The sequence below is a fragment of the Ursus americanus genome, chromosome 6 (genome assembly GCF_024610735.1).
Source record: "Ursus americanus isolate L20-20 chromosome 6, mUrsAme1.1.p, whole genome shotgun sequence".
Lineage (NCBI taxonomy): Eukaryota > Metazoa > Chordata > Mammalia > Carnivora > Ursidae > Ursus > Ursus americanus.
The window spans coordinates 36,297,321-36,321,817 of NC_142132.1; the positions used below are offsets into that span (position 1 = coordinate 36,297,321).

Consider the following 24,497-nt stretch of genomic DNA (forward strand, 5'->3'; position numbering starts at 1 on the left):
GGTATGTGTGTTACAGGGATCAATTTCATTTGAGGATGTGACTGTGAACTTTACCCAGGAGGAGTGGGGTCAACTGGACCCTGACCAGAGGACCTTGTACAGGGATGTGATGTTGGAGAACTATAGCATCTTCATCTCACTGGGTAAGCAAAACTTTTCTGAGAAACAACATCAGCATGTCCTTTTGTTGTTACCAAAGCACATGGATCTTTTGTAGAGTTTAATGATACTTAGGTTTGGACACCAGGAATATTGTTTGTTTTCTCAGTTCCCCAGTGAAAGATTCCAGTGGGTCCCTTCGCTGTGCAGCCCCTTTCTTCTCAGTTTCTAAAGCCAGGCAGCTTTTCCTATGTCCTGTATCATTTTTCATTATCACGATATTGCATTACCAAACCAGGGGAGATCTTGAATTTAGAGCAAGAAGCACCATGGGTGTTAGAGAAAGAATTTGCAAGCCAGTGTCACCCAGATGAGTAATCCAGGGGAAATTAGATCCCAAGTGGTTGTTTCAAGTATATGCATCTTTGTAATGTTTTTAAGAATCTCTTTTAAGAAGCTCTGTTTGGAAGTGACTAAGGATGCTTAGCCTCCATACCTAAATTCACCACAGATACACTCTCATGCATATATGTTCTCTTTTTTTGGTTGGCTTTTTAAGTTTACTCCCTTTTACGTATACCTTGAAGTTCACTCCCATGTCATATTAATATTTATGTTGGTTAGTCTCCTTCCTCTAGCATTCTCAGCTTCATATTCCCTTCATTTTCAAAGATTTCTTTTGTTTTCAGGAATTAATAAATTAGTTTAACCAGTATTAATTGAGCACTGGCTCCATGCCAGTCATATTTTATATGAAAGGGATAGAGCAGTGGTGAAATAAGTCCCTTGATCTCATGGAATTTGTATTAGCAGGAGAGAGATGCAGGAAGCTGATTGCCGTGAGAGTGGAGTGTAGAAGCAAGGAGACCAGTTAGGAAAAACAACACCCCATAGAGTAGGTTTGAGGTAATAGAGTGTGCAAAGTGATGGGAATCTGGCTATCTCAAAGGTAGGATTAACAAAATCAGCACCTAGATTCTAATTCATCTCCTCTGAACACTTTCATTCCTCTGGTAGTTTGTCTACAACAACCTTGTCTACTTGTTTTCCATGTCACATTTACTTTGTAATTTTTTTATTAAGCATATCTTATTGTGAATTCCACTCATTGTGATTCATCCATGCTTACTGAATCCTTTATTTTCTATTCTTTGTGTTTATTTTACCCCTTCTATCCATTTTGAAATGTATGTTCATGAAGGACCAAATAAATATGTGTGCGTTCATTGCCAATTTTACTTTCCCCTCTTAACACCACTATAGCTTTGTCTGATTGGTTATTTTGTTGTCACCTCTTTACCCCAGCTCCTTGGAAAAGTAGAGGGAATGGAAAATATTGATTTGGTGTTACTTTTATCCCAAAAGACTGTCTCTGAAATCAAAGAGCTGGATGTATAAGGGGTATTTGTGTATTAGCCCAATCTTATTAGAAGCAGCTTCAGATTCATAAGGTATGTTTTTCTTATTTCTAGAAGAATTGAAAGTTGATGGCATGATAGAGAGCAAAGAAAACCAAGACAGACATTTATGGCAAGATGCATTTGTCAATAACAAAAAAGTGATTACAGAGAAAGAGAATGTATTAAGGAAAACATTTAATCTGTACATAGACTCTGTTCCTTCCAGAAAAATATCCAGTAAATGTAATCTAGATGGAATCAGTTTAGAAAATATGTTGGAGTTAACCACTACTAATAAAACCTATTCAGGAAAGAAATCTGATGATGCCAATGGGTATGAGAAATTGCCTCCTGATACTAATCATGAGAAAACTCATACTAGAGAGAAGTTTAATGAATTTAATAAAAATGAGAGCATCTTCTCTCATAATGAGGATTTTATTCAGCGACAAAAGAGTCACACTGTGGAGCAACTGCCTGAATATAATGAATGCATTAAAACCTTCCACAATAATTCTCTCTTCACTACACATAAGGAAACTCACACAGGTGAGAAATTATGTGATTATAATGAATGTGAGACAACTATCAGGGGTCAGATAATTTACTCAAGGAAGAATCACTATAAATTTAATGAATGTGGGGAAAGCTGTGATAAGTCAGTCCTTTGGAAGAAACGTCCTAGAATCCACATGGGTGAAGAGTGTGAGAAATACCACGAGTGTGATGTATGTGGGAAAACCTTCCTCCGGAAGTCAAACCTCACAATACATCACAGAATACACACAGGAGAAAAACCCTATAAATGTAATGAATGTGGGAAATCCTTTTACCAGAAGTCAACCCTTACTGTACATCAAAGAACTCATACAGGAGAGAGACCCTATGAATGTGCTAAATGTGGGAAAAAATTCTACCAGAACTCAGCCCTCCATCAGCATCAAAGGACACACACAGGGGAGAAGCCTTACAAATGTAGCGAATGTGGAAAATCTTTCTCCCAAAAGTCAGACCTGACTGTGCATCAGAGTTCTCACACAGGAGAAAAACCTTATAAATGTAACAAATGTGACAAGTCCTTTAGTATAAAGTCAAAACTCACTGTACACCAGAGAATACACTCAGGGGAGAAGCCCTATGAATGTAGCAACTGTGGAAAAATGTATCATATGAAGTCAACCCTCATTAAACATCAAAGACTTCACACAGGGCAGAAGATATATGAATGCAGTGAATGTAGGAAGACCTTCTGTGGGAAGTCAGTTCTCCTTAAACATCAGAGAACTCATACAGGGGAGAAACCTTATGAATGTGTAGAATGTAGGAAAACCTTTTCTGAGAAGTCAACCCTCAGTAAACATCAGAGGATTCATACCGGGGAGAAACCCTTTGAATGTAACAAATGCGGGAAGTCATTCTGCCAAAAATCACAACTCATTGAACATCAGAGAATTCATACAGGAGAGAAGCCCTTTGAATGTAAAGAATGTAGGAGAACGTTTTGCCAGAGGGCATCCCTCAATGTACATCAGAGAACACACACAGGAGAGAGGCCTTATGAATGTAACGAATGTGGAAAATCTTTTTATGATAGTTCAACCCTCACTAAACATAAGAGGATTCATTCAGGGGAGAAACCCTATACATGTAATGAATGTGGGAAGACCTTCAGCCACAAAGCAACTCTCACCACACATCAGAGAATACACAGAAGAGGAACACCATAAAGATGGATGGTGAAACCGTGTTGGCCTGACAGAAAGTATATCCAAGGAAGTAACCCTGTGGTTGTAAGGAATGTGGGAAGTCCTACCAGAAGTCAGCCTCCAATTTACATCATAGAGCTCATGCAGGGGAGATACCTGGCAATGTTTTTACCAAACTGGGCGCAGAACAAGTCTTTACTTCTCTGCTGCTCTTGCATCCAGGTGAGATGGGTGCATGAGATCTGGCCAATGGGCTGTGAGGATAATGGTGTAATTAACTTCTGGTCTGACACATAACGGCCTCCATGGCAATTCTTTGTATTCTCTGTTCTCTATGGAGTGGAGTAGAGTAGAATGCCTTCTGTTGAGAGGGCAGCACTCACTGTGTGTTGGTGAACTCACACGAGAGTAGAAATCTCTGTTAGCATCTTGATGTTTAGAAACCTAATCCACAAACAAAACTTACTGTAACTGGAGAAATCAGAGTTAAGAAATCCTGAGATTGCAACAAATTAGAAAAGCCTTTACAAAAAGGTATTATCTCATTGAACCTCAGGTAAACTAATAGACTAAAATTGTATAAGCACATGGTTTTCTGAAAGCTTTCAACTAAACATATCTTATTGTATTTCAGAGAATTATTACGGAGGGAAACTGAATTGAGAAAATACAGAAATTTTTTTCTTTAGAAAAAGTTTTTAAGTTGTAACATAGGAAATACAGAGGCCAGGTATATATTTTTCACAGTTAGCCCAACTCTGAATTTAAGAAAGCTGCTGTGAACAGTAAGCTCATTGTACTTACCACCATAAAATGTGTTCATTAAGAAAACAACCCCATCTCCAAATATCCTGAAATGTTTACTTGGGGAACCTAAGGAGGTTTGAGTGTGCCAAACCCAACGTAGATGTAACCTGGGAACTCTGGGTATAGTAACATGCCATCTATCGTTCTTTGCCTTTACTTCCTAGTATTGGCAATCATGATATGGTGCAAGTGTTGGCAAACATTTTCTATAAAGTCCGTATAGTAAATACTTTCACCTTACAGGCTACATGTGCCTTCTGTCACTTTTTTTTTTTTTCAACCTGTTAAAAATGTAAAAAATCATTCTTAGCTCATGGGCCGTTGAAAAACAGACTTGGCCGGTTTTAGCTTGTGGACCATAGTTTGCAGACACCTGATATAGCAGTTAAAAGCATGGACTCTGGAACTATACTTTGTAGGCTCAGGTCCCATTTCTGCACATTAGCTATGTGGTCTGGGACAAATCCCTTAACATTTGTCCCTCAGTTTCCTTTTTTGCAAAATGATGATACTGACATTACACTACATGGAGTTCTAGTTAGGACTAGGTAAGTTAATAAAGTACTAAACTACTGTATAGAATTTTACAAGTGTTAGCTGTTAATATGACTAGCAACAGATTTGTTGGGGCTTTTACAGGCTTTTGATTACCTACTCAGCAGCTGGCCCTCACTCCATGCCAGTAGACCAGTTATTTTTGTTTCATTGTCCACTTCCCCTCTGTATGATTTAGGAAATGAATGATGATTGATCTAACCTAATTTTTTCAGAGCTTATTAAGGCATAATTGACAAATAAAATTGTAAAATATTTAAAATGTGTAATTTAAGTATACATTGTAGAAGGATTCCCCTGTCAAGTTAATTAACACAACTGTCACCTCACATGTATACCAGCCCCCCCCCCCTGCCTTTTTGGTGAGAACATTTATGTTCCACTCAGCAAATTTCAGTTACATAATACAGTGTTATTAACTCATTAGATCATCATGGCCTAACCTAATTTTGAAAAATGTATCCTGATTAATGATTCATCTGAAATAAGCATCTGACCCAGCTCTGGCCAGTGAAAAACTCTGAAGAATGTTCGTTGAAATATGGGAAAACAGGATTCTCCAGTGGTTAACAAACATTTGATTAAAAAAAAAAAAACCCTTTGATTTTGCTGGATATTTTTGTGTCTGGATGTGATATCTGATTGTACTTTTTGATCCTGAGGTAGTATCTGAGGATGGCAGAACGCAAAGCTGGAAAGAGGTTGGGTCGACAGTGTCTTTTGAGCAGGTGAATCAATCACCCTTCTTTATATGAGATATATTTTTTCCTAATTATACTAGTTGAATTGGGATTTTGTTTCTTAGAGCCGAAGATGGTTTAACCAATTTACAGGCATACCTTTTTAAAGAGGTATTAGTTCAAAAATACTAACAGTCATCAGCCTCAGGACATGTTCTCATGAGAAACTGATTCAGGTAGCCGTTTTTCAACCCTGGAAATCTCCATATAGGGAGCCTAACCATTAGAAATAAAGCTATTTGTCATTCCATCATATGAAACAAGTGTCTAATTCATTGAGCTTTCATTGCATCTATACGAGAAAAGCACTTAGAAAATCATTATCTCATGTATGCCTTATATTTAAAATACGTGAAGTAAACATTAAGTTAAATTTAATTGTCCATTGATATGTTTCTGTGTTATTGCTTGATTAGGTAAGGTGTGAGATAAGGATCTAATGTTTTCCCAAGTGAATAATCAGTTCTCGACACCCTGTGATTTAAGTTTGAAGCACCATCTTTATCAGGTGCGCAATTATCATTTGTAGGGAGTATTTTTGCTCAGGACCCCATCCCTTTATTTTCTTTAGTAACCAGCTTGCCCTCGTGACATAGGAGCTAGTAGATCTCCTGAAGATTCTGCATCCTCTTGGCTTCACATTTACTCCTGGGAAGGACATTTGATCCAAATGGGCCAATAAGAGCCCTACCTAGGATTTTTGTAAAAGGGGAACATCAGGTTCTGTGGTTAATGAGCTGGGACTTCTAGCAGCCATGAGAAAGAGCGTGAAGAAAAATAGTTAACATGTAGAAACATTTAAGAGAGACAGATAGAATCTTGATGTTGCACAAGACTAGTCTGGGTTTGACTCCCTTGTTCTACATATTCCAAAGATACACACTGTCATTTTCTTCTGGTTTCATTATTAAGCCAACAAATGTTAACATCTTCTAGACCGTTATCAGTTTCTGATTTCTGTTTCACTAAATTCTTTGTTTATGCTCATGCCAAAGGTAATGTTTTAACTAGTGTGGCTTTTTAGTGCTTTTTATTATAGAGCAAGTCCTTTCACCCATAATTATACAATTAATCTTCAGCAAAGGGGGAAAGAATGTGCAATGGGAAAAAGACAGTCTTTGTTGAAATAAGAGTTAATAAGGTAAAATTTTACATAAAATCAAATTCACCATTTTAAAAGTGCTTGAGTTTTGACAAATATATTGCAGTTGTGTAACTACTGCCATGCTCAAGACAGATCTGGCAGCCAGTAGCTGTTTCTGTCCCTACAGTTTTACCTTTTCTAAAAGGTGATGTAAATGGAACCATGGGTTATGTAATCTTTTATGTCTGTATAATGCTTTTGAGATTCATCCATGTTATTGCATGCATCAGTAGTTTGTTACTTTTTATTGCTGAGGAATAGTCCATTGCTCAAGACAGATCTGGCAGCCAGTAGCTGTTTCTGTCCCTACAGTTTTACCTTTTCTAAAAGGTGATGTAAATGGAACCATGGGTTATGTAATCTTTTATGTCTGTATAATGCTTTTGAGATTCATCCATGTTATTGCATGCATCAGTAGTTTGTTACTTTTTATTGCTGAGGAATAGTCCATTGTATGGATGTGCCACAACCTGTTTATCCATTCACCTGTTGAAGGTCATTTGACTTATTTTCCACTTGTTATGAATAAGCCTCTTATGAACATTTCCACAGAAGTCTTTTTGTGGACAAATTTTCATTTATCTTGTATAAATACCTATGAGTAGTGGCATTGGATCATAGAGATAAATGTATGTTCAGTATTTGCTTATTATTTCATTCCCATTTCTCTCAGATTAGAAAAAAAAGGTTATGGAAACACTGTGTACTGGTTAAGATTAATTAAAAAGATCACACATGAATACATCTTAGTAAAAATTTTGAACCTTAAGATCAGAAGTCTTCCAAGCTTCCAAACAAAAGCGATCACTTAGAAGGAATAATGAATCACGATGGTGTTTGATTTTCAGTAGGAATACTACAACATTTAAAGATATTTGACAGAAATGGACTATATGTGAGTGACTCAGTATCTGTTCAGAAGTGCCTGTGGGAAGGGGAAAAAGACTTGGAAAGTGTACTTTAAAAATGTAAATTTCGGAGGGAATTTCTGAGTAAACATAGAGCCCAATTAAGTTGTATCAAAAACATTAATTTGGGGGAAATTGCAAGAGAAATCTAGTAAAAATTATAAATGTCAAAAGATGATACTAATGTTTTCATTATATTCGTAATATAAGTGTTAAGTGATTTATGAAATAGGATTTACTCTAAGGAATATGTATTAGGATTTTTGTTGCTTGAGGCTCCTTTGAACAGAATAAGAGCTTAGTTTATAGATAGGGGAAATTGGAATAAATACTGTGGTGTTGCATTGTTGCCAACATGAATTTATGGTTTCTGATATTAATAGATAAAAGTAAATATACAAAAGTGCACATACAGAAGTACACACACACATTTCTTAGCTCTGTCCACTAGAGATGGCACAGTAGCAGCAAAAAAACAGTAAAAAGAGACATAGCTAGTTCCTACATTTTGGTTTCTAAATACCGTCCTTCACTAAAAGGAACCAGAGTTCTTAGAGAAATAGCTGATTCCAGGAGTGGGTCAGGGAAATTACATAATGAGCCTGGAACGTTTTTTGTGTGAGAAATGCTAAAAAATAATGTGACCACGTCAAAAGGACATGGCTTAAAAACAAAGGGACTTCCACTGGCAGATTCTGGGACAATAAGAATTGAAATAATTGTACAACATTGAGCAAAATAGGAATCCAGGAGTCTATACCAATATAAATGGATAAATGGGGAAAAGAACATGTTTTTCCTTACAGAACAATATCAATAAATGTAAAGGAAATAATAGAACTGATAAATTACCATTTGGTTATCACAGTAATGATTACTTTGGGCAAATATCAGTGGATACTAAAACTGGCAGATGAAAATGGATGAAGAATCGTATGGTCTCAAAGTATCTCCCTACAAAATATTTCATTATAAAGGGTGAAAAAAATACCTCAGAGGATAACATGACAGACACCTTCTTAATCAAGTAATCAAAGTTAAGCCTATCAGTAATGGTTTAATCAACATCATGGACGACTGTAAGCAACATGTCCACCCGAGTGGATGCAATGAGAAAACTCAACATTTCAATGACAATTCAGCCAATGGATAATCTGGGTGTAATTACGAGAAAATACCAGGCAAAGCAAAATTGAAGTACATTCTACAAAGTAGATTATAATCCTCAAAATTCCAAGGTAAACGAAGTCCAGGAAATGGAACTCTTTCAAATTGAGGGAGACTAGAAAGATCGGACACTTGAGTAAACCACATGACCCTTGAAGGATCCTTCTTAAAAGGGCATTATTAGAGCAATTGGTGAAACTTGAATTTGGTCTTTAAGATATATACATAAGTTTTTATACTGTACTTTCCTGAAGATTAAGTTTTTTCATAATTCCAAGTAAGAAAAAATACAAGGGAGCAAACATTAACATCATGGCAACCTACGACATTCCTTTTTACCATCCCCCTTTCAACACCTAAAATTCAGCATCTAGCCATGACCAAAAGTACCTTTTTGGGAGCTGTGAGATCCAGCACAATCCTCTAAGGGACCCAGGAGGAGTCTTCTCCACCTGTGTATCATGTAATAAGCAGGCAGATCCCCATATGGTCTGACAGGAACCTGTGAAATGATTCTAACACCTCCTGGCTGCAGTCCAGGAACACCTGGAAAACACTGAGTTGGGCAGACACTGACTGATGAGAGAGCCTTTGTAAAGCCTGAGTCTCTAGAGGAGAAATCCCAGTACTCCCTTGCTCCAAAACAAAACAAATGAATTTTGGACATATTTGTAAGAGGAACTTGCCTGCCTCATCCCTTTCCTCAAGGCAGCACAGCTTAGAGAAAGAGGAGGCTGGGGAACCCTCCCACGGGATAAAAGGGAGAGGAGCAAGTGAGTGCCCGGCTTCCCCAGCTGTGTGGGCTGCTGCTAAAGAAACCCATCTCTCCGGCATCACCAAGAGTATTAAAGTAGAACTCCAGTGTGGGAAGGGAGGAGATCTGGAAAGATGCAGATAAGAAAATCAAAGGGCATTAAAGGGATGCAGTTCCTACTGACAGTGTTCTAGACTTCAGCGGGAAGCCCACTCGTGAATCGTTGGGAAAACGTCACCTGAGATTCCCCCAGCTGATACGTGGGCACCACGAATGCCCCAAGTGCCAAACCCACACCTTCCCCCACTTTGTAGCCAGCTTCTTGGGTGGACTTCCGAGGGCAGTAGCAAGAGCAAGACTGGGTGAGTGGAGTATGTGCAGAAAGCAAGCCAGTTTCTGCAGGTACGGGAGAAACCACAAACTTAAGCTATTTTGCCACATTTGGGAAAACAAAACAGGTCATCTTCAGCTGACTTGTAAGTTTTAAGAGCAAAAGGAGATATACACACTTAAGAATTCTGCCACAAGAGGGAGCAAGATATGTGGAGCAGGTGTGCTCATATAAGAGCAGGGAAAGCCCAATAATATAAACAGGACCAACAAAAAATATAACCCATCTAGAGGCAGCTAGTAAGGATTGGAGATGACTGCTACTTCAAATGCAAACACGGCAATGCAAACCCCCAAGGAATATGAAGAATCAAGGAAATGACATCACCAAAAGATCATCCTAATCCTCCAATACTAAACCCAAAGACATGGAGATCCGCAATCTACTAGATAATGAATTCAAAATAGCTGTTTTGAGGAAACTTGTGGAACTAGAAAAAAAACCACGAAGACAATTCAACAAAATCAAGAATCAATACATGAGCAAAATGAGAAATTTAACAAAAGTCACAAGAAGGACCAAACAAATTCTGGAGCAGCAGAATTCAGTGAATGAAACAAAGAAAGCAATTGAGAGCATCAATAGCAGAATAGGTCAGGCAGAAGCTAGAGGACGGGCACTTTGAAATAACCCAGTCAGAGGAGAACAAAGAAAAGAGGATGAAAAAGAGCAAAGAAAACCTATGTGACCTGTGGGAAACCATCAAATGAACCAATAACAGAATTGGAATTTCAGAATAAGACAGGGAGAAGGGGACAAAAAGCTTATTTAAAGAGAATAATGGCTGAGAACTTCCCAAACTTGGGGTGAGACTTGGATATCCAGGTTCATAAAGCTAATACATTAATCCATTATTTCAATTCCAAATGATCTTCTCCAAGACACATTAAACTTCAAAATTCAAAATTAAACATTAAAATTCAAAGAGAGAGAGACCCTACAAGCAGCTTGAGAAAAAAAGATTAGGCTATCAGCAGATACATTCAAAGTGCTGAAAGAACGGTTTCCAGCTAAGAATATTGTTGGGCAAAGATACCCTTCAAAAATGAAGGAGAAGCAAAGAATTTCCCAGACAAAAGCTGAAGGAGTTCATCACTATTGGACTCACTTTAAGAAATGGTGAAAGGAGTTCTTCAAACTAAAATGAAAAGACACTAAGCAACGTGAAAACGTGAGCATATACAACACACTTATAAGGGTAAATATATAGTGAGATTCAGAAAACTCTAACTCTGTAATATGATGTTGTTTTACTGCTTAAGAATAAGGTTAGAGGAAAAGAGTATTAAAATAACTATAGCTACTGTAATTTGTTAATGAGTACACAACATATAAAGGTAAATTGTGACATTAAAAACAAAAGAGAATAAAGTAATTTTTGTATGCAATTGAAGTTAGGTTGCTATCGGTGTAAATGGACTATTATATCTATAAGATGTTTTATGTAAGCTGTATGGTAAGCACAAAGCAGAAACCTAGAGTAGATTCACAGAAGATAAAGAGAAGGGAATCAGCATACCACCACAGAAGATCATCAGTGCACAAAGGCAGGGAGCAAGAGAGGGAAAAAAAGAAACAGTAGGAACCTATGAAAAAATACAGCTATCACCATGTTATATGTAAGAGACTGAATGCTCATGTTAATCATTTAACCAGAGTTATACAATAATGCAGAAAAGAAACAGCATCCACATTGTATCACTGTATTCACAGAAACATGATCATCTATACAGAAAATCCAATAGAGTCAACAACAACAAAATACAGAATAAGTGAGTTTCACAAGATCGCAGGATACAAGATCAATGTACAAAAATACAATTTTTCCATATCCTTGCCAACATCTATGTCCTATTTTTTAAATTATAGTCATCCTACTAGTGTAAAGTGGTATCACATTGTGGTTTTCATTTGCATTTCCCTAATGACTAATGATGCTGAGCATCTTTTCTATGTAGTACCAATGAATAACTAAAAACTGAATATAAAAATACATTACCATTAACAATAGCATTAAAATATAGGAAATACTTAGGAATAAATCTGAGAAAAGATAAATAAGACTTGTACACTGTAAAGTTGAAAATATTGATGAGAAAAACAAAAGACCTAAAAAAATGTAGATATAATATACACTGTTGATAGGTTATGAGTCATTGTTGTTAAGATGTCAATTCTACCCAAATTGATATGTAGGCCAAATGCAATCTGAGTTAATATCCGAGCAGGCTTGCTTTTTTTTTTTTACAGGCACATAATATTTATTATATGCATTTTATATATATTATTTTTTGGTAGCTGTATGTTTGCTATGTGGTACAATCTTAAAAATTTGCTGATTCATAGTTTGTAAAATGAAAACTTACAAAATTCATCAAAACTCAGAAGCTGATTATAAAAAATGTTTTGGGGGTGCCTGGGTGGCTCAGTGGGTTGAGTGTCTGACTCTTGATTTCAACTCCTGTCATGATCTCAGGGTCCCAAGATCGAGCCCCACATTGGGCTCCACACAGAACATGGAACCTGCTTAAGATTCTCTCTCTCCCTCTCCCTTTGCCCTTTCCCAACCCCCTCCCCCACTCACATGCCCTCAGGTACACTCTCTCTCTAAAATGAATAAATAAAAGTTTTTTGGATGACTAGGAAAAATACTGTCTTAATCATGCTTTACACAAACAAAATCTTCAGTTACACCATAAAATTAAGCATATCTGAAAAAATGAAACAGGGATAACTAGTCCAGATTTCTGCATTTTGGTTCAACTATTTTTATACTATTAGTAGTGCAAATGAAATTTTAGTACAAATAGTTTTAAACAAGGTAGTTTTGTTTGGAATTATGGTAAACCAAGACACATATCTGGGGGAATCACCTTGGTTTGTAACTTAAATGATAAAATATTCCTTTTTTGGTCTATTTTAGAATATTCAAAGAGTTCCAAAATAGACAGGTTCCTTTAGCACATTAACGAAAGGATCTAAAGATCGACAAAAACTGAAATAAATAATAGGCTGTTAGCAAAATGGATAATCCTTGATAAATAAACTTGTAAATACAGTAAAGTGGACAAAGTATCACATAGTGATAGGATGCCAAGATTAGGTTTTGTTTCCCTTGGGGATTTTTTTAGGAGTTCATTTGGAGTACTAAACCCTACTGTTACATTTTAACACAGTTAATGGTCCTTGGTTTATGAAGACAATTAGTGATGATGAAGGTGATTTAACATCTTTATCGGATGACTTAGCTGAGCTATCTATATTACGTAAAAGAAGGAAAGAGGTAGTTACACAGCAGCAGGTCAGTGAGATCCCTGTGTAGGGTTGTATAATGCAGAAAAACTTCGATGCAATCTTGGCCACTGTTGTGATAGGCTAAATATGTAAAAAGACTTACAAAAACTAGAATCTTATTCAAACATTTTCTGCAACTGATGCTAAAATATTTTAAGTCAAATTTTTAAGCAAAATAAGTTTATTTTTAATTTTTTTAAGCAAAATAAGTTAAAAAGGAAATCTGTGGCATTCCTCTGATAAACAGAAGATCACCAAGAGATGAAAAAAAGCTGCTCTTATAGCTCACTTCCCCTCAACAAGAGCACCACATTCCTAACCCTAAGGCAGAACACAGTCCAAAATACGAGTCTTTGTAAGATCAGACTCCACATTGGCTTAAGACACCTAAAAATCAGACATATGCAGCACAGGCCACAAATACTGGAATCTTTCTTTGTCCCACAAAATACAGTAATTACAGTTAAATGAATGAGCCAGACATTAAGATGTGACCTCCACTGATTTATGCCTGCCCCGAATACTCTTCACCAGGCAGATCTCATGTAGTTTCACAGCGGTGACCACTTGATGGCCATGATGCAGACCCTCTTTCTGTCCAAGCAAATCTGTTGTTATGATGCAAGTTTTTGTTGAGTCACACAAATACTTTGGCAAGGGTATCAGCCCCTACACTGGTAATACATGCTTTTGATGGATGGCAAACAACATATGTTGATTTATCTAATTTCTTCCTATGTACTGTCTAAATTCCAATTTAATCTCTTTCTATGTACTGTCTAAATTCAAATAGACTCTCTTAGGGTATACTGCTAGACTTGTAACAGCATCTAAATGAACTACCATAGAATGGATCATTTTACCCATTTTATTGCAAAAATTTGATGTGTCTATCTTCATTAGCAGTTTTTTATAACAGGAAGTGTGGGATGATTTACTACTCTGTTAATGTGTTTATTGGATTGTAAACCAGCATCTATCTGTGATGAAATCATCACCAATGACTGATATTTCTAAACCATAAATTAACTGTACTTTCAGTGTTGAAAGAGATCACCTTATGAACTGGACCCCAGCTATTGAGTGAACTGATGTAGGTGTTACACACTGCTTGTCTCTAAGTGAAAATACGTGCTAGTTTTTCCCAGATTCCATAACCTAACAGTGCCATCTGCTGAACAAGACAGTAACTGATTTTTTTTTTTTTTTTTTTTTAATTCCAAGACCAGAAACAGCATCTGTATAAGCAACTAAAGTGCCAGCTAGAACATTTGGTTCACATGTAGCATAAGGATCCACACTGGGGCTAGGCCTGTTCTACCACTGGATGGTTGCATCCGGATTACCACTACAACACTGTTCTCCACTAGGACTAATAGCAAATGACAGAGCACGGCCAGTGTAGGCCCTACATGTGTAGGTAGGCTTTACCTCTAAAGAGACACTCTTTTGAGCAGGAGCTGTTTCTTTCCAAGTTCCAAAGTTTCAGAGCGGTCCTCAGCGCAGTAACCAGGGCAAGTTTTACAGGCTGAAAAGTGAATGCCTGTACTCCATCAAAATGCCTATGTAGTGTATACTTGGGGTTCCATGTCTTTTGAAAGACATCCCTTTTGACAGCCAAACAAGCCATAACTCTAGTCCGCGTGTTTTATTACTGTCAAGTCTGCAAGGTTTCCAGGCCCATTACACTTCACAAAACATCATCAGAACCCACAGAAAATGACTAGCCTCCTCCTAACAGAAACATTATTGGTTCAGCCCATTCTGTGCCATCCCTGCACCTCATGCTTCTTCAGCTCCTTCATCATCTTCAGTCCCACAAAAATCGAATTCTTTCCATTCTTTCTCAGTATCGGGATCATTAGGTCAGCAGCTAAACCTTCATTACCTAGTTTGTGTTTATTCATCCAAGGTTTGTCTTTTCTTTCTAAGATACTGAACTTCAGTCATGACGTTATCCTCTTCTTCATCACTATCATCAGCATTTTCTCAGAAACTGAATGTCTCAAGAACACCACCAGAGGACCTTTTGATTTGTCCTCTTTGCTTAGGAGACTCCCCTCCATTCAGGATCTGTTTTAAATTCTTTGTTTCCAATGATTCATTTGGTTCTGGGTTAGACAGTCCAAGTAATGGCCTGAGCTGCTGACGCTGTACATCTAATGTATCTGTGTAACCTGCTTCCTAAAGATGTTGTCTTAATAGCCATCTGCCTTGTTCCACTCTCACCGGCTCTTCTGAGGTCCTGTGGGAGCTTCTGTATCTTTGGTTTCTTCTGATTCAAAGGGTGGCATTTTGAAATCATCATGGTTCAGTTTTGTGCCGTATAATTTGTGATATTTTACCCTTTCTTGTTTTGGTGCATATGCTAACACCATTATTCTCACAAAGTGCTTCAAGTTTTCTTGATCTTTTCCTTTTCTTTGCAAAACTGCTATCGGGGTTTGCAGTTTGGCCCATTCCACCTGCTCGTGTACCCAGTCTATCTCCAGTGCTAGATAGAGTGGAGCATCCCCAGATGGCTACTGTTGTCTCTGGGCCAGCTTGGGCCTGCCGCAGGACCCGCTCCTCGAGCCACCCCTTCTGAGAAAGGCTCATGTTTCTCCTAGGTCTCAGGTCCCTTCTGCTACCAGGGCACAGGGTGAGATGCCTACAGCTAGGGGGAGGGTCATCGCTATACCCTGCTGTAAACCAGAGCACGGAGCTGCTGGCAGCCACCTTTAGAGGCCCTTGTCCATCTGCTTCAGTGGCTTTCATGAAAAAACAGACATTGAGGAGTCGGTTGTAAAACTCACATGGAAATGTAAAGGACCTAGAATAATGAAACAACTTAGAAAAATAAGAGCAAAGTCGGAGGGTTAAGATTTCCTGGTTTCAAGTTTTATAAAGCTACCTCAATCAAGACAGGGTGGTATTGACATAAATATTGACAAATATATTACTTGGACAGAAAATAGAGTCCAGAAATAGACCAGCATATATATGGAGAACTGTTTATGAGCAAAATGCAAAGGCAATTCAGTAGAGAAAGGGTAGGATATTCCATAAATGGCATTGGAACATTTACATATTCTTATGCAAAAAAACCTTTGATCTACACCTTCTACAATATATAAAAATGAAGTAAAAATGGATATAGACCTAGATGTTAAGCCTAAAAGTATAAAACTTATAGAAGAAAACAAAGGAAAAAAATCTTTGTGATCTTGGGTTGGCCAAAGATCCCAAAATCTTGTGGTTATTCCAAGTTTTTGGTTGGTTTGTTAAGTGGTAATAGATAAACAGAACAATGAGTTTAAAATCTCAGGGCTGTAGGACGCCTGGGTGGCTCAGTCGGTTAAGTGTCTGCCTTCAGCTCAGGTCATGATCCCAGGATCCTGGGATCAAGTCACACGTTGGGCTCCTTGCTCAGTGGGGAGCCTGCTTCTCCCTCTGCCTGCCTCTCCCTCCACTATGTTCTCTCTCTCTCACCAATAAATTAAAAAAAAATTTTTTTTTAAATAACAATCTCAGGGCTGCTTTCAGGACAAACCAACAGCAGCAGCCTAGATACCATCGTTTAGAACCACATGACTACTGTGGTTTCTGCTATCTAATTGTCCCCATCAAGTGAAGCTCTAAATATAATTATCTCATCATTAAGCTATCCCAAAGATAGTGGGTTATTTATAAATATTGACAGCTTATTGAGTGAAAACAGATGTACTCATTGATAGAGCAAATGCACAGACTTTTTTTCATACTATATCTGAAACCACTTTGATGTTCCCTAGACCAAGCCACATGAGTATGGGGAGAAAGCCATGTAGTGGAATTAAGGGACTCATTGGCCTGGAAATGGTTCTCCATCTCTGTCCCAATCACACTAGCCTTTTCTACTCCTTGGGGGCTTTAGAAGGTTGCTACTAGACAAGCCTTGAATAAAGCAGCCAGAAGGGCATACCCGGATGTCACTCCTGGGTGCTCCCAAAATAAGTGGTGGTTTTCTTTCTTGATTTATTTCTACTTCATTTCTAGGTGTACATGATGTGTCTGATCTTTACAGCTAGGCTGTGAGGTCACTGAAGGCAGGGTTGTCCCTATGGCTTCTAGATTGCCAGGGCCTAGTACCAAGTGGGTATTCATGGATGCTGGTAGGAGGAGGGGAAGGAGAAAGGGGAGCAGGGGTCTGGCCAGGAGCCTGGCCAGAATGCACAGCTCCACCTGACTGGTCGTGGCCCATTTCTCTCTCTTTTAGATCCATCCAGGTTCCTAGGAGCAGCAGGCCCGCTGCCACCTCAGACACACTCGGGCTGGTGACTTTGCCTTGTGTCCTCCCATCCTAGCACTTTTCACAGGCAGCCCCAGTGTGTAGCTCGATGGAGAAAGCAAGGGCTCTGGGTTGAGCAAGAGAGCTCAGATTTATAGAGTGCAGAAGAACAAAGCAGTGTTCAGACTCTCTAAGTCTCACTCTCCTCTCTACAAACTGGATATGCTGCTTAGCTGAGGATGGCAGAGGAGAACTGGACCCCTAGGGCTGCTGGGCCTGCCCTCGAGGCCTCTGAGTCATGGGGCGAGTTTGGGTGTCTGACCCTGACCATGTTTGAGTCATCATGGCTCTTGTGAGTACCTGCCTGCCTTCACCTACCTGACAATTTAGGACATGAGGCCAGTGAGGCTCAGTGACCTGCCACCCATGATGAATGCCAGGGCTGATTCTGGAGGCCAGGTCCACACCTCTTTCCCAGCAGGTGCAAGTGAGAGGAGAGGAGGCTGACGCTACTGAGAGATGAACTGTGGAGATAGGAGCTTTGACTGGCTTCTGCTACATCCAGGAAGTGGCTCTTACTGGCTCCTGCTCATACTTTTTGCCATACAGAGGGATTTGGCAAGCCACAATTATGGGCAGGACCTGAATCTCCAAGATCAATTGGACAGGTAACACATCCATAGGGGCAGGGCCTCCTGGAAACCCGAAATCCTGTAGACTGGTGCTTCTCAATGCTGGTCCCAGGACCAGCAGCAGCGGCTTCACCTGGGAACTTCTTGAAATGCAAATCCTCAGCCCCCACCCAAGCTCTACCGAATCAGAAACTCAGGCGGGACTGTCAATCTCTGTTTTTATGAGCCCTACGAGACATTCTGAATGTTTGCTAGGGTTTGAAGACCATGGCCCTAGACCATCTCTGACTCCCTGTGGCCATCAGCCCTTCCAATCCCACCTTCCCAAGTCCTCCAGCCTGTTTCTGAAATTGCTCTGATGAGGCTTATCTTGAGTTTTCAGGTGAGGAGCCCAGAGGAGTGGTGCTTGTCCTATACTATCTTCTACCACCCTGAGCATTTCTCTTTTCCGGGACACAAGTCCTTTTCTTGCAAGTGGAAGACCCAGGAAGTAGAGATGGTCCTGTCCTTCACACAAAACATCTTTATGCTGCCATGGGGACTGAGCTGGTGGCCGCACAACCTGACACACTCTGGGTGCCTCTGCTTGACCACAGTGCGCTCATAATAAACCTTTGACACGGTGATCCCACTGATAAGTGGCCCAGAAGTCACCCCCTGAGGCCATGGATAACGGTAGCAGGTTATGCGATGGTTGAACAGCCTCACCTCCAGCTGACCTGAATAAGAGCCTCACTGACTGCTGTCCATTCTCCATGGCATACCCCTGTGGGCTAGGGACACACTGCCTCATGCCTGGCCCACTGGCAAAGAATGTGGAGGAGATTGCCCCTTCTTCCCTGTAGGCCCATCTGGGGTTGGGCATCTGCTCCTCTCCCTGCAGGAGAACTCCTGAGGATTTCAGAAGTAGACTCTGGAAAACTTTAATCTGGGCTATTGTAGGCTTTCATGGGTCCAAAAATGTGTGAAATTTTAACAAAAAAGTACATTTTTCTGGACATGCATCAAATTCTCTAAGGGATCTATTACCCCAAATAGACTAAGAATCACTTTCTCTAAGAAGCCCCTCGGCAATCTCTGGAAGGTTCCTAGATATACATGGGAAATCTTAATCCATAGTTAAGTATTAATAGGAAAGAAAAATGGCTAAGAATGTAAAATGGCAATTTATTGACTATAAAATACATGATTTATAAACATGAACAGAATATACATTGACTTATAATATGACTTGTAAACTTGAATAGGATAGGATGTATACTCAGAAAGCACACAAAGCTCAAGTGTACCGCTCGATAATTACTTACAAAGTCAACAACCCATCAACTAACACCAGAGGAGTAAAGAGAATGTTCCTAGGCACTCCAGAAGCTGTCCACAGACCCCTCCCAGTCATATATTCCCCTCCTCTACAAAAGTAACAATTATCCTGACTTCCATTGCCATATGTCAATTTTGCCTAATTTCAAACTTTAAACAGAAACAACATGTTCTCCTTTGTGTCTGGCTTCTTTTACTAAACATCATCTATGTTGTCCCTCATGGTGGTTTATTTTCATTGTTACGTATTATTCCATTGTATCAATATTTCTAGTTTATTCATGCTTTTGTTGATGGACTTTTGTTGTTTTCCCAGTTTGGATAATGCTATGAACACTCTTGTATATGTCTTTCTGTATATATTTATGTCACTGGCTTATAGGATAAGTGTATGCTCAGTAATAATATGTTGAACTATTTTCCAGTGTTTATACCAATTTAAATTCCCAATGGCACCTTATGTTTTACCAGGATCACTCTGGCTGCTGCACTGTGAATTTGCAAGGGCAAGGGTAGAAGCAGGAAGATCATCAAGAGGTTTTGCATTAATCCATGTGTGATAAGATGGGACTCAGCTCAGAGTAGTAGTATGGGAGATGGTGAAAAGTGGTTGGATTCTAGTTGTATTTTAAAGGTCAAGTCAACATTAATTTCCTGACAGTTTGGATATGGAGGATAGAAAAAGAGAGGAGACATGGATGTGTCTGAAGAGTCTGGCCTAATCAACTTTATGGCTACAACAGTCATCAACTGAGATAAAAACTTGGCAGGCAGTCTATTTGGGCATGTTACATTTGAGATGTCTATTATACATACAAATGGATATGTCAGTTCAGTTTTAACGGCCCCACCACACATCACATCACACATAAACTTTTTGATGGGGGAGAATAAGATAATTGGCAGAAAAGATTTTGGAAAGTTTTTAAAATTTTTGTTTTTATTCTAATTTGAAGTAGATAATATATTCACATAATTCAAAATTCAAAAGATTTGTAAATGTATGCATGAAGAGTCCCCATACTTTTGTCCCCAAGCCATTTGGTTCCATTACCAGGACATAACTGATTTATTGTGTATCTTTAAATGATGTGTAAAATTTTTTTTTGGCATTAATAATTGGGAGTTTCTATCTCAAACAAAACAAAACAAAACAAAACAAAACAAATGGATAGGTCAGGGAGGCAGCTGGAGTTCAAGAAAGAGGTCTGAGTCATTGATATAAATTTAGGAGTTGTTGGCAAATGATGATGTAATGGTAAGGGTCCAATCAATCAAGAAAGAGAAACTCACTGTAATATGAACAGGAAAAGTTTACATTAAGCATTATTAACTACAACAGGGAATTGGAGCAACGGGATATGGGCTCATAAGGAGAGAACTCTAAAGAATATTAAGAATGGCAGATCTGAGGAGCAGCCACTACCCTAGGACAGGGATAGAAGGCTCAGGAAGAGTCCCCCTCCTCAACTCCAAGTCTTATCATCTAAGATCTAGACCTTATTGAAGGGGTATGACTACGCCCCACTGGTGTCATGGCGGTCTCTGTAGTGTTCTACCACTGGAACTTGCTGGCAATCCCTGTCTGGGTGCTGGGGAAGAGGTAGGTGTCTCAGGAGAGTCAATCCATGACAAAAGTGCCAGGAGGTGGGGGTAAGGGGAGAAAGCGTGGCGCGCTGCTGGTCACCACACACTGGAGGCGCTGGCCCTGGAAAAATGACCCACCTGCAGGAGCCTGGCCAAGAAGCAGAGTAGAATCAGGGAGAAAGACTGCTGGCTCCTGCAAAGTCTCTCCATCGCCCCCTACTGACAAAAATTAACATATACTAGTGTCAAAGGAAAAATTTTTAGAGTAGGCAATTAAGAATGAATTTGTAGCAGAGATACAATAAATTGTTAACTGATACAGATGACATATAAAACTACAAGACAGAATGAGATTACCCAGGGAAGAAGTACAGACACAGAAGAGAAGAAGATCAAAGGCCAAGTCCTGTGGGCTAACTTCAACATGTCGGGTAGGAGTGAAAGAACCTTTAGCAAAGGCTGAGAAGGAGCAGCCAAGATTGTGGGAGGTGTGCTGGGAGCAAAAAGAATCTAAGAATAGGAGGAGAGGAACTGGAGAACATATTGACAATTCCTTTGTGAAATTTTGCTACAAAGGGGCACGGAGAAAAGGTGTAGTATCTGTTATAGGAAGTGGGCCAAGAGGAGTTTGTTTCGAAGATGAGAGGAATAACTGCGTGTTGTACGGTGATGGGAATAGTCCAGTCAAAACTGATGCTGTTGGGGAGAGAATAGACTGGGGGGAGTGATACCCTGTAGATGACGGGATCTTGCACTCATGAGTGCAGGATTCCTTTAGGTGGACATAGCGGTGGTTCACCTACAGTAAGGGAGGCAGCAGAGGCGGGCATGAGTGGATGTGATGGTGAAAGTCTGTGACGGTGGGAGTCTCCACTTCCATTTTTTTTGTGACGTCAGAAGCAAGGAGGGGAAAGGTGGTGGGAAAGATGAAGAGAGAAGAGGAGATGGGAAATACTCGTTTGGAAGAATGGCATAGACCAGGCAAAGTTAGCAGCATGGTTCCGGGTTTTCTTCCAGCCATTTGTTGTAGCATGCAGTAAGTAGATGGAGAATTGGGTTTACCCAGGGCTCTTATTTCACCAAGGAGATATGATGAGTGACAGAGAGGTGAGGCAGTATACAAGGCACTGATGATAATGATTGCCCATGGAGTTTAAGCTAGCTTATTATAAGGAAGAAGTCATCAAGGGAGGAAGGTATTAAGCTCTGGGTCGGAGGTACTGGTTGGATTACAGTCGGTTTCAGGGCATTAGAGGGAGTAACCTGGTATGATGGGAGGTGGCAGTCAGTGTGGGATGCTTCGGGGATTGCAATCCTTGGACCTGACAAGGTCTAGGGTCTGGTCACAGGCAGAGTGAGGGGCTGATGTAAGACAGAGGACAAGAGTGGGACTCATGGAGCCAAGAGAATGTTGGGATTATCTACCTGTAAACTGAAAGCTCCAAGAAGTGAGAGGGATACTGTTGGAGGGAGTTACAAAATTACACACTCTTGACAGATGAGAGAAGTGTGTTTCCTGTAGGGTAGCCCTTCCTAGCACCGCAGAGTGAATAACTGTGGGATGCTGAGGGAGAGAATGAGATCACTGTGAAAAGCATGAAGCATAGAGGTCTCACGTACCAAAGTGAGCCTAGTTTTGTGGGGGTAGAACTGAGCCTCAGGAGCACTGGTGAGATCATACTGAAAAGAAAACCTTCAAGACAAGAGGGAGACATAAACTCAGAAAATGTACACAGCTTTGTAGTCACGAGGACATCCAGCTCACCTGAGATGGGGGTTAGATGAACTTCAAGGCAGTCCCTTAGGTGGGAATGGGCAGGGCCCTGGGAAGGCAAACCTGCGCTGGAAGAAACGCAAGAGGCTGCGTTCTTCCAGGGAAAGCTCTATTTCCAGGAACAGAGAACGTGCTGGGTCAGAGTTTGTCCCTGCCCTCAGTCTTGGTGCTGGCAAAAGAGGGAATTACCGCACTAACGAAGTCCGAGAATGTCCAGCTCTGTCATCTTTAAAGATGAGCAGGCAGATGAGCCAGAGAGACTCCCAACCGTGGGATATTCCAATAGGCCATGGAGGGACCTGATGCCGGTGGCATTCAGAGGGGACGGGTGCCATGACTACGGCTGACCGAGACTAAATATGTTACTTCGTCTTTCGTCCTACACCGAGGAACGGGCTGTAGGCCGCACTGTCGCCACGGCCTCCCCGGGAACGTGGGTGTGCGCGGCGAATGCGGCTCCTAGCCCCAACGCAGCGTGGACAGCGCGGCCGTCGTCCCCGCTGGGCCGGGATTGGATTCAATCCGGCGGGGCGAGGCGGGGCGGAGCGGGGCGCGGCTTCAGGTTGGATCCCACCACGCGGTTGTCGCCGGACCGTCCTCAGCCAATCAGAAGCCTTCCTTCTGGCCGGTCTCTTTCTTCTGTCGCCTTGTTTCCTACCGGCCTGTAAAGTCCGCGCGTAGGGCGCACTTCCGTTTCCGGCGCTGTCCATGCGGGCTTGAGAAGAAGCAGTTGTGAACCCGGTAACGGCCGCGGAATACGAGGGGCGGCGGCGGTGGGGCCCCGGGGACTGGGGCTCTGAGAGTTTTGCGAGTCGTCCTTGGCAAAGTCTGCCAGGACACTTTTTGCCTCTGAGAAGCGCCTTAGGCGCTGGACCGGTCACACATAGTACCTGCCGGAGTCTTGCTCCGAGGTCCTTGGGACTGGCTGAATGAATTCGTGTAGAGAGCCCGAACGGGGTGGAGAGGTGACAGGGAGAAGAAAGTTCGTTTCTTGACGGGGTAATCCTAGCAGGTGACTCAGACCTGGGCCACATCTGTTGATTCCAAATTGTGCTTTTCCCGTCCCTCTCCCCGCTCCCCAAGAAAGGGAGAAAAGTGTCAATACAAGTTTGGGACCAACACGTAGTAAAGAAAAATAACGTCCTGAAATCACGTAGCCATTTAGTTTCAAAGCGTTCCCTAGGACTCGGCTCTCCTAACTCCTGGCTGGTGTTTCATTACATTATGCTGGTATATGTGGACTTTTTATTTGCGCTTGTGTGTGTCCGTGGGAAGTCTCTGATCCGAGTGCAGCCTTCTCATGTGGCCCTTTACTGCAAGGCATGAAAGATACTATTTGGATTTTCTTCGCTGTCAGATCACAGCCTCTCTTGGCAAAATGCCTAGTACATCATAGGCAGACACAAATATTTATTGAACTGAAATTAATTCAGTACCTTAACTGAGTGAAGTGACCTTTTTTCTTAGTTTCTTTTTCTTTTTAGTTAGCCAAGTGCTCAGATTATATGCAGCCTGGTTTCCTAAAAAAGCTCACTAATTCGGTGGTTCTCAATTTATGCTCCATGAGTTCCTGGGACACTCAGAATTCTTTGTAAGGGTTTCTGCAGATCCATGTGGTCTCCAGGCATCACCCACAACCAACCATATCTCACACATCTAGATGTTACTGTTTTTTAAAATGTATGTAAATGATTATTGTAATTTAAAAGTTTTACAGAATCAACAGGTACTAAAAGTAACGGAAGCTGTCATATTGGAGGATTATTAAAATGCTTTAATTTGTTAAAATGTCTTAAAGATGGTTTAAGTTTGGAAACTACTTCATTAGTCCAATTGATATTTTCCGCTGAGCAGTCCAGTATGGTAACTACTAGTCACATATGGCCATTTAAATTTAGAATGGAATTAATTAAAATTATATTCAATTTCAGTTTCTCAGTTTCATTGGGTACATTTTAAGTTCTCAGAAG

General features: G+C 40.4%; 2 protein-coding genes and 1 pseudogene across 3 annotated transcripts in view; 2 read left to right on the forward strand and 1 right to left on the reverse strand.

The window, feature by feature from the left end:
* The window catches only part of LOC123800378 (uncharacterized), a 37,596-nt gene extending 33,303 nt beyond the window's left edge, over positions 1-4,293 (forward strand). The window contains exons 6-7 of the mRNA XM_087862926.1: positions 17-143; positions 1,572-4,293. Coding sequence (XP_087719052.1) covers positions 17-143; positions 1,572-3,226 — 1,782 coding nt within the window. The 3' untranslated portion in view covers positions 3,227-4,293. The remainder of the gene's footprint in view (positions 1-16; positions 144-1,571) is intronic.
* Positions 49-24,497, forward strand: part of BMS1 (BMS1 ribosome biogenesis factor) — a 68,061-nt gene continuing 43,612 nt past the window's right edge. The window contains exon 1 of one of the 2 annotated variants that reach the window (XM_045810019.2): positions 49-143. The gene's annotated coding sequence lies outside the window, so the exon portion shown is untranslated. Of the gene's footprint in view, positions 144-23,067; positions 23,269-24,497 lie in introns of those variants that run through there. The other variant, XM_087862924.1, reaches the window with a different exon arrangement.
* On the reverse strand, positions 13,603-23,561 carry LOC123800329 (striatin-3-like; annotated as a pseudogene).